General features: G+C 52.3%; 1 protein-coding gene across 1 annotated transcript in view; it reads right to left on the bottom strand.

Annotated features, from left to right (window-relative positions):
- Window positions 1-246: 246 nt before the first annotated feature.
- The window catches only part of TMEM131 (transmembrane protein 131), a 227,685-nt gene continuing 218,195 nt past the window's right edge, over window positions 247-9,736 (bottom strand). Inside the window, exons 36-41 of the mRNA XM_011969677.1 lie at window positions 5,981-6,146; window positions 4,757-4,878; window positions 4,557-4,653; window positions 3,308-3,405; window positions 2,554-2,714; window positions 247-1,304 (exon numbers count right to left, since the gene is read on the bottom strand). Coding sequence (XP_011825067.1) covers window positions 1,020-1,304; window positions 2,554-2,714; window positions 3,308-3,405; window positions 4,557-4,653; window positions 4,757-4,878; window positions 5,981-6,146 — 929 coding nt within the window. The 3' untranslated portion in view covers window positions 247-1,019. The remainder of the gene's footprint in view (window positions 1,305-2,553; window positions 2,715-3,307; window positions 3,406-4,556; window positions 4,654-4,756; window positions 4,879-5,980; window positions 6,147-9,736) is intronic.

Raw genomic sequence — 9,736 nt, 5'->3', positions numbered from 1 at the left:
GTTTTCTATCAAGGACCCTCCATGATTGCCAGGGGAGCACACAGAACTCCATCAGACGCTGCAGGAAGTTCCAGCAATGACAGAGCAAGCCCCATTTTAACCTGTCCGCTCCAGCAATGACAGAGCAAGCCCCATCTTAACCTGTCCGCGCCACCGAGCAAGCCAAGGATAAGGGGGTTTACTCTGGTGTGAGAAAATCCTAACAAATACACCTTGTGTGTAAAAAACCACAAAACAAGTCAAGGCTTTTGAAAAAAGCATCATTTATTTCAAAGTACAACACAAAGTTGTATTTTTAAGAAATACACATTCAATCTTGTATCTCAAGACTTGGCTATGTGCATTTCAGTTCATCTTTAAAATAAGTTCAGGTATACAAATGTTACATACCTCAAGTACAAACAGCACAGAAAATGCATATGGTCTCAACTGAATGTTTTTACATTCATTCACTGTTCTTAAGTTGACTTACATTTCTGTAATCTGCTTTTAAACCAAGACAGCCTTACTTTAAAAAAATACTCTGTATTTTCAGCACAAAGTCCTCATACAGTTTTAAAATTAGATCTTGGCGCATAATATTGCGAAATTATTAAAAACCAAACTTGGTAATTTAACAAAATTGTCACATGCCAGGACTTCTGAATCAACTCAAATTATTTCCTTAGCTGTAATGTCAAATGTGTTCATACAGATAAATAAAGCATGGGGAAGACAGGTGGTCAAAACGCAGTTAATGGGAAAGGTCCTCAGATGTACAGGTCTTATTAGAGTTTGTGGCTGAGTCCAGACTTTTCTCTAAAAGCACAACAGCAAATCTCATGTTATCATAATTGCAAGAAAGATCTGAAAGAAGCGAGTGGTCTGAGCCTGCCCTGCTTGGGTCTGTTTTGCAAAGATGAGGAGGGTGGGGAGGGGGAGCTGCAGTAAGAGCCTTAAACAGATGTCTCAGAAACTGGCACATTATGATCTAGACGAGGGCCCACTATGTTTGTTTGTTTGTTTGTTTTCTGCCTAATTTAATTCTCGTGAGGAAAGTGCGAATTAGACCAAGGGTCCGAGCTTCTTCTTCCAATCGTGGGGCTCCATATCCGCCACGGGTTGTAGGTCTGTCCCAAGTCGTCAGCTGGGCTGGAGGCAGAGGGGGCGTGGGGAGCAGGGGAGTTCTCTGTGCCCATGAGGCCGATGCTTGCCAGCGTGTTTGCTGGAGTTGTGAAGGGGAGGGCGCTGCTAAGGTTGCTGGACCAAATGGAGTTGCTGAATGGAGTGGTGGACCACAGGCCGCTGGTGTTACCGAGGACCGACTGTGACAAAACAAAGTGTCCAGCACTGAGCCCGGCAGGCAGAGGGTCAAGTGGGTAAGGGGGTAGGGGTAAGGGGGTAAGGCTACAGAAAAGATGAGGCTGGGGCACGCGTTCCTCTCACTCTGCTCACTTTAGAACAAATGTTTTACACATATATTTATGAGCAGATGATTCTGATCTTTTTGAGACAGGGTCTTGCTCCATCACTCAGGCTGGAGTGCAGTGGTGTGATCATGGCTCACTGCAGCCTCAAACTCCTGGGCTCAAGCGATCTTCCCACCTCAGCCTCCCAAAGTGCTGGGATTACAGGCATTAGCCACCGTGCCGGCTGGTTGTGATATTTTAAGAAAGGACAGCCCGTGGACCAATCCAGCTCTGTCTACTTTTGTAAAGAGAGTTGTATTGGAACACAGCTGCGCCCATCGGCCTCTGCACTCCCATGGCAGCGGTGAAGCACGGCCTTCAGAGCCTACAATAGTCACTATCTGACTCCATACAAAGTTTGCTGACTTCTCTTTTAAAGAGTGGTTCAGGTGGTTTTAAAACAGAAGGTTGAATAATTACACATGAAGACAAACTTTGGAATCTGTAAAGTTGAAATATCTATTATGAAACCTTGCATGTCTAATTTAGTTTTTCTGAGAATAAAGAGGCAAACGCAGTGGGGTCATATTTTTCTGTCATAATTTTGTGGAAGCCAGAACCACTAATTATTTTCCTTGGCAAGAATACTCTCTGGGTGCATGATCTTTGCAGAAGACTTTGGCCAAGAGGCAAACAAATGCACTCTAGAAAATCTAAGCTAAGAGACAGGGGCTTCTCAGCAACGAAGTAAACGCAGTATTGAGCTTGCTCCTGGGAGCCCAGTGCCTGCACTGCACAGATTTAAAGGCTTCCCTCAGCCATCTGAACCTGCCACAGGCCTACGGCCACCCTTGGGGTCCATTTACAGGTGGGGAAGATGTAGAAAATGCCCTTGATCTATGAGGAGGGACTCCAGAGACCAACCTCACAGCAGTTCAGTTGTTCTTCCTAAAACTTCCTGCTTGTAATGGCTCTGAAGAACATCGATCGATCATTTTGACAGAATATGAAGACAAAGCAGTGAAGATAACAGAAGGACTAACCCACCCCTCTGATACCGCTGTTGGTTGTTTATAACTGTGTCAGTGCCATCCATGTGACAGCAATGGCAGGTGGCGCGTGAGCGGGCCAGGGCCAGGCCTCAGCCCCAGCCCCAAGTACTCACTGTGGCTGTGTGGGTCGGGGAGCCGGAACTGGCTGGCCAGGAAGGACTGGGATCTGTCGCTGGCGAGTCCCAAAGGTATGAAGGGCCACTATTAAACTCGTTCCAGCTCCTCTGTGAGGCCTGATTGCACGATCGAGATAATCCGAGTTTGCTGAAAACTTCTGGAAATAAAGCAACAGTCGTCAAGTCCACATTTGGTTTTGCCATGATCGCCACGGCATGGGGCTTCACTCAACGGCATACCTCCCACCACTGCTCCTGCAGCCACCACACCCACTGCCCCAGCCCCACCACAGCCCAACGGAAGCAGGGGCAGGGATGTCCTCCAGAACTCGAACGCAGTGCACGAGCTGACGTGCCACTGATGACATCCAAATGCACACATTCCCCACTCTCACATGATAGCTCATGCGAAGCTTCCATGGTGACCTCCGGTTCTGGACAGCAAGAAGAGGACCCCTGGCATGCTCAGGGCCCCATTTCAGACCGGAACCCTTCTGTGAAGCCCTTCAGTACCTGCCGTGGAACTCACACCAACTGGTGCATGCACCGTGTCAAGCCCGGTCCTCTGCCCTTTGGGCTGCTGGTGTGGGTGAGGGAGGAGGAGGGGAGGGGACCCTTCCCAGGGAGCTTCCTGCGGGGCCTCCTTCCACAGCGCTGCTGTGCCGTGTTCTCCAGCACACAAAACCACACCCTCCTCTCCCGTCCTCTGTCCACAGGCTTATTAGTTACACATCTAGTGTTAAACACTCACCACCAGTTAGATTAAAAGAATTTCCAAAGGCGGAGAACGAATTGAGGGGAGTGAAGTCAGGGCTGCTTGGGTTGCTGACGGGACTCCACAAACCCGAGCTAAATGTTACAAGAGGAAAACGCAACACACAGAAATGTCTGGTGGTTAGTGAAAACGGATCCATAGTGCACAGCTTCACAAACAGGAGACACTGCTTCAACTGGGGGCACTCAAATATTAAAAACGGAGACAAAAGGAGGAGCTGAACAATGGCTGCTTCCCACAAGGACTGAGCCGGAGGGAGCCTCCGAGCTCCGGATGCCCTATCACTAGCCCACAGCCCAGTTTAAAGCAAGTGTTTTGCAGAGAAACAGACATTTTTTTCCTTCTGTTTGCTTTTTGGTAATGGAAGGTTTATTTAAAAACTATTTCAGGCCGAGTGCGGTGGCTCAAGCCTGTAATCCCAGCACTTTGGGAGGCCGAGACGGGCGGATCACGAGGTCAGGAGATGAGACCATCCTGGCGAACATGGTGAAACCCCGTCTCTACTAAAAACATACAAAAATTTAGCCGGGTGTGGTGGCGGCGCCTGTAGTCCCAGCTACTCGGGAGGCTGAGGCAGGAGAATGGCAGGAACCTGGGAGGCGGAGCTTGCAGTAAGCTGAGATCCGGCCACTGCACTCTAGCCTGGGCGACAGAGCGAGACTCCGTCTCAAAAAAAAAAAACCAAAAAACCACAAACAAACAAAAAAAAACAATTTCAAATCTAGGACTCATTTCCTATTAGTGCAAAGTAGGTACATTGGGGCTCTATTGTTGCTTGTCAGGAAAAGTCAACCTAGGTGACTGCTGTATGGACAAGCCCGGCTCACGAAAGGGGCGTGGCCAATGATTTACCATAAACTGTCTAGTATTCGCTCCAAATTTCCCTCCTCCCAAGTAACTGTTGCTCTTCTGTTTTTAACGATCAGATCCCATCTTACCACAGGCCAGGAGACAGAGGGGAGTGAGAACAGGTTTAACATGCGTGCCTGCTGGGCTGAGACAGGCGTGGGTGCCCCTTTCTCTACCTGGACCCCCCACCCGGGGAAGGCACCACAGCCGGCTTTCTGCTTCCACCCAGCAGACGTGATTTCTTAGAGGCACCTGACCACTTCTGATTCTTGTAAATCAGGGGAAGGATGCCCTGAAACCCACTTATGGATAAAAGGTGCTAACCCAACTTGAGAAGCCTTCCATCTTTCTAGCGGTTAGTGGTGGTCTACCGTACCTGTCTGAGCCATCGCTGTCAACAGGAGCGTGTGAAATGCCCAGGGTGCTGGAGAAACCTGTTTTGTTCGAAGAAACTTTAGCAAAGCCATTCCCACCTGTAACAATGGACGCTCAATCAACGGAAGGTACATCAGGGCAGAGGTCATTCCACCAGGCCTGGCGCCCGGCGTGGCAGGTCCCTGAGGCAAAGGCACTGACCTGGGCTCTTGTCGTAGCCGGCCGTGACTGCAGCAAAAGTGGGGTTGCCGTTCTTGCCCGGAAGTGAGGCTGCCTTTGTCAACTTGTGTTTGCTTCCATTTGGCTGCTTTATTTTAGGGTCACTTGAAAAAGAAGCAAAGAGAGAACTCATTCCTCAGCAGTGCCCTGCCTCGGAGAGGTGTGGGGCTGGCAGGACTGAGCCCCAAGTGGGCTTCTCTGCAGCGGGGCAGCTCACAGAGCATCGCTCAGCCTCATGTCACATGCTCTGGGGCCTCAGACCGCTTAATCAGAGATAGAGGGCATTCTGGAGAAAGGTAAGAAAACGAAAGATCACTATGAAAGAGACCAGGGCGGGATCACAATTTAGGGACTCGCAGAGGCTTTGATCACACTTTTGTGAAGAACGCTAGAGCCACCCGGCAGGAAATGCAGAGGGCAAGCACTGACACCGGGAAGGGCTGGGCCTCAGGAAGTCCCCTTCCCTGCCAGGACACGGCGAGGTGCTCCTGTGGCAAGGCCCCTAAGCGGGGTGGCTCCCCCAGCCTCAGCGGTTACTGCCTCTTGGGCAATGGGGGGCGAACCTGACCCCAGGCTGGCCGGTGATGCGGTGCACAGAAACCCATGCCACGGGGAGGCACACAGTGAGAACGCCATCTGTGACTGTCAGGCTTGCGCTACACTGTGGCAGGCAGACACAAGCGAGGCTCTGTGCCTCGGAGAACAGCATGGTTCCTGCATCGTCTGTGTGGTCAGGAGGCTGCCGTCCCGGGTGCACACATCCCCTACTGCAGCACCTCACCCAGCACAACAGTCTTGGACCAGATCCTGCCCTTCTAAGTCCTAAGCCAAATTGTCCAAAGGCCAAAATATAAACCCATACTCCCAACTCACAGGAATCCCCTTTAGGTCTTCATGTAACGCTTAGTAAATGTTCACTGGCTCCTCAATGAAAATATCCCTCTAGTGAGTTAAACGGTGCATTTCTCGGTCCACGGGTGGGAAGAATGACTGGATTAGAATGGGAACCGGGTTACTGTTGGAGCTGGGCACCAGCACAGCAGCAGAAGAGGGGGTGGACCCCATGTAAAGGGGCCCACACAAGCCGGCAGTTGTCAGAAGTAACACCAGACAGTGGTCTCTGGCCGGTGTTTCTACGTAAAGGGTGTGACACTGGGTTTCAGGCACGTTTCGAGCTGAGGACTGGAAAGGAAGCAGCAGGCCTACCTGCTGGAGCTGCTGTTGACGATGCTGCTGTAGCTGCCCCGGGCCACGAAGGGGCAGGGGGCGGCCGGGGGAGACGGGGAGGCAGGTGTCGGTGAGGTCTGGCGTTGTTTTAAGAAAATGTCTGCGTTGAGGGTTTGCAGAGAAAGTTTATAAAGACTATCGGTAGCTGGAAATTAAAAACAAAGGGCTTGTTAGTGTGGTGTTTTGATGAGCAGTCTTCCAATCACTCCGAATGTTCTCTAGACGATGCAGAACTCAAGCTCTTCTACAAAGAAGAGAACAAACGAAAGCTCTTCGATGTGTTCTGTCTGTTTCACAGGTTTTAAAGGGAAAGCAGCCACATCTCTGCACTGGGGATCTGAGGGGAGCGAGAGCGTGCCCTGTCCCTGCTGTGCTGCGTGGCGACAACGTCTTCACTCCCCCACCTCAGGCAGGGAGGAGGGTCTTCCACGTCCTCCAGGGGTGGAGCGCTGAGGCCGCTGCCTGGGGACCCGGAAAAGCCTCGTGCCTACACGCAGGTTTACGGCTGCGGGAGGTGCAGCGTTCCAGGCTGAATCCCCCAGTTCAGTGAAGCCTCTCTGTTGGCGTGACGGGAATGTGCAGCTCTGATCCCTATTCAGCTCCTAGTATATTCCTGTGTCCTTTAATGTCTATACAGCTGTTTTAAAAATCTAAAACAGGCTGGGCACAGTGGCTCGGACTGGTAACCTCAGCACTTTGGGAGGCTAAGGTGGGAGGCCTGCTTCAGCCAGGAGTTTGAGGCTGCAGTGAGCTATAATCACACCATTGCACTCCAGCCTGACCCCGCCTCTAAGATTAAAACAAAAAATTTCGGTCATAAAATAACATTCTCAATACATGGAAATATGTATACCTTTGATCAGAAAAATGTATCATTTTGCACATCTATTGTGTGCAACGTGGTGCTGCTGTAGCTACTGCAAGAGGAAGAAGGTGAGGGGAGAGCTGTGAATTCCCGTCACCACAGGGCACAATCCCCAGTCCAGGTCTGCCCAGCTGGGCGTCCTCCCGCTGGGTCCCTGGCTGGCCCCTCCTGCCTTGTGAGATTTCTGCGTACCCTGAGTACCCCCCGCTCCGCTTCTCCCGTCCCCTCGCTGCCACACTGCAGCCGCTCTGCCTGCGGCCACTGCTTCCCGGGTCATACTCTCTAGCACAAGCTACTTCTCCCCCACCCCCAGGGCTCAGGGCTCAAGGCTCCCCAGGGCTTGGCTAGGTCAAAGCTCTAGCGTGGCCCTGCCGAGTAAAGCAGCCTTCCCTTGGAAGCCCATGCTCTCCACTCCCCACTCCCCCATCCTCAGGGCCGCCTGCTACCTTCTCTCTCACCTTCCCCAGTGCTGCCGGTGCTGGTGCCAGACTCCCACCCGCCCACTCCCACCCCTTGATGACGTGGGCCCTCCTCGCTGGCTCTGTGGATCTGCTGGCCTGATGCCCACACTCAGGACGTGTCTCACGCTGCTCTCCTGTATGAGCCCTGCTCGAATCTCCATGTCCCCCTCACGCTTCTCTGAGGCCTCCCATCTGACACCACGTCTACACTGTCAGCTTGCTATCTGCACAACTGTCCTGACCCTTCTCTAGCCACCTTCTCTGGCCTCCCTCCGCCCCTGCAGCGACTCATCCCCTCGGGCAGCGCCCACACTTGGAGCCGCTGTGCTCCGTTGTGTGCGCTGGATCCTCCCAGGTGCCTGTCCTGGGGAAAGGTGTGGGCAGCTCCTGTGGATGGAATGTGTTTCACAGGGCCCAGTGCTGCAGATGCTCCCAAGACTGTGATGATGAAATGAAACAGGAAGAGCAAAGGGAAGCTAGGAAAAGCCCCTACGGAACAGTGCTTGAGGCAGGAGTGAAGGGGAGACTCAGAACAGTACGGGGGGTGCAATTAGAGAATGTTTTGATTCAAATATTATTAAAATTTTCCTTTATGTCTTCTGATTTGCCTTTTATTAACCCTTTGTATTTTTTGCCTTTGTAAATCATGAAATTATTCAAGGAGAATTTTCTCTGCAACTCATATGGTACAGGGCACCATGCTAAGGGGTGCTACTTGGGATGCAGCGATCTTTACACAGAGGCTGCACAACTCCACCAGTAACTACTGCCACGTGCCGGCTGCACAGTCTTGGGTGGGACCAACGCTTTCACCCCAAGGAACTGCACTAAGCTTGGCACTGCTGACAGCGCTCGCAGAACTTCAGGTCTAAGCAAGACGAAACACCAAGGGAGGCGAAGGGAGGAAAGGGGATGAGAAAGCGGGGGCCGAGCAGGAAGGTTAAAGTGACGGGGAGCATGTGGGACGGACTCTCCAGGGTTTCCTGCACCCATATTCTCTATCGAGTGGAGCTCTGCTGGAACATGTTAGCAAAGCTGGCAGAGCAGAGAGGTCACAGGGCTTGGAACCAGTGTAAGGGATTGCTCGGCTAGAAAAACAAAAGGACTGCACAGACGTGGGCTGAGGAGATAAGCTCTGCATCTCTCCCCACTGCACACTGGGAGCTCTGCCCCGAGGCACCATGCTCAGATGCACCAGCTAGCCTCTGCAGAAGAGCCAGGCAGGAAACTGAGGCCTGCGGCACCGGGCTCTTCACAGTTCCTCCTCCAGAGGGCTGGCCTGCCCATTTCCCACATCCCCCCACGAGGGGTGGCACCAGAATCTCCTGCCTGGGGTCAGGTCCTGTCATCCTTTCCCATCCACAGAGGGAGTGATGCCAACACGTGGCTCAGGTGCCACCGGCTGGGGATGCTGCCCGCCAGCTTGTGGCCGTGTCTGGCTGTCGCCCGCTCTCCCGGCAGCATGATGCCTGTGTTGTTACGTCACCAGCACGGCTCATGTCGCCTCACTGGGCCTCAGAACACCCCTGTGAAACTGGCTCCAGGGGCTGTGTTCTGTTGCTGAAAGTGGCATCTGTTTAATGGGGAACTGCCTAAATTATGGAGTGTTAAGCCAAGGGCCAATGGCCAGCAGAAACCTCAGGGGGCTCCAGGAAGCAGAAGCATCCCGCCTGGACACACGGACCACCCACGGTCTTCTTCAAGATTTGCTGAGTGAAGGATTTAGGATTGTATCTCACCCCAGGCAAAAAGTAGTAGTAAAAGGTGCCACAAAGTCTCATGGCAAATAGGGCTACAGGATGTATCTCAGACAGCATCCTTTCCAGAATGTATCTACACATCCTGGCGAGAGCATGGACGCCCCAGCCGAGCCTCCAGGCTCTCTGCCCTCACTCAGCCCAATGAGCCTGCCCTTCGTCCAACCCTTTCACCTTCAATGACCCAACTGTTGCTCAAACCTGACTGCATCTCTGGTCTTCCTCACTCACCCTCTGGCACACTCCAACACAGTGGTGAGCACGGACCAGTCAGTCCCAAGGCCAGGACCTCTCTTGGTCCCAAATCCCTGCTGTCAGCCCCTCCCTTTGCTGGTCTCTCCTGTCCCCTATTTCAGGTCAAGTGTCTACAGGGTGAGGACTTCTATTTTGGTTGACTGTGCCTACTGTCTTGATTTACTGCAGGCCGAACTGCAGAAACAAGGTCGAGAAGGTAGTAGGAAAAATAATGAAACCTTTGTGTAGGGTGCTTATATAAAAAGACATGGGTAAAGCTGAGAGGAAATGGAATTTTTACAAAAACAGGCCGGGCGCGGTGGCTCAAGCCTGTAATCCCAGCACTTTGGGAGGCCGAGACGGGCGGATCACGAGAGGTCAGGAGATCGAGACTATCCTGGCCGACACGGTGAAACCC

Source organism: Mandrillus leucophaeus, unplaced genomic scaffold, assembly GCF_000951045.1.
Source record: "Mandrillus leucophaeus isolate KB7577 unplaced genomic scaffold, Mleu.le_1.0 Scaffold9, whole genome shotgun sequence".
Classification (NCBI taxonomy): Eukaryota; Metazoa; Chordata; class Mammalia; order Primates; family Cercopithecidae; genus Mandrillus; species Mandrillus leucophaeus.
This window is presented reverse-complemented; position numbering and strand designations above follow the sequence as displayed.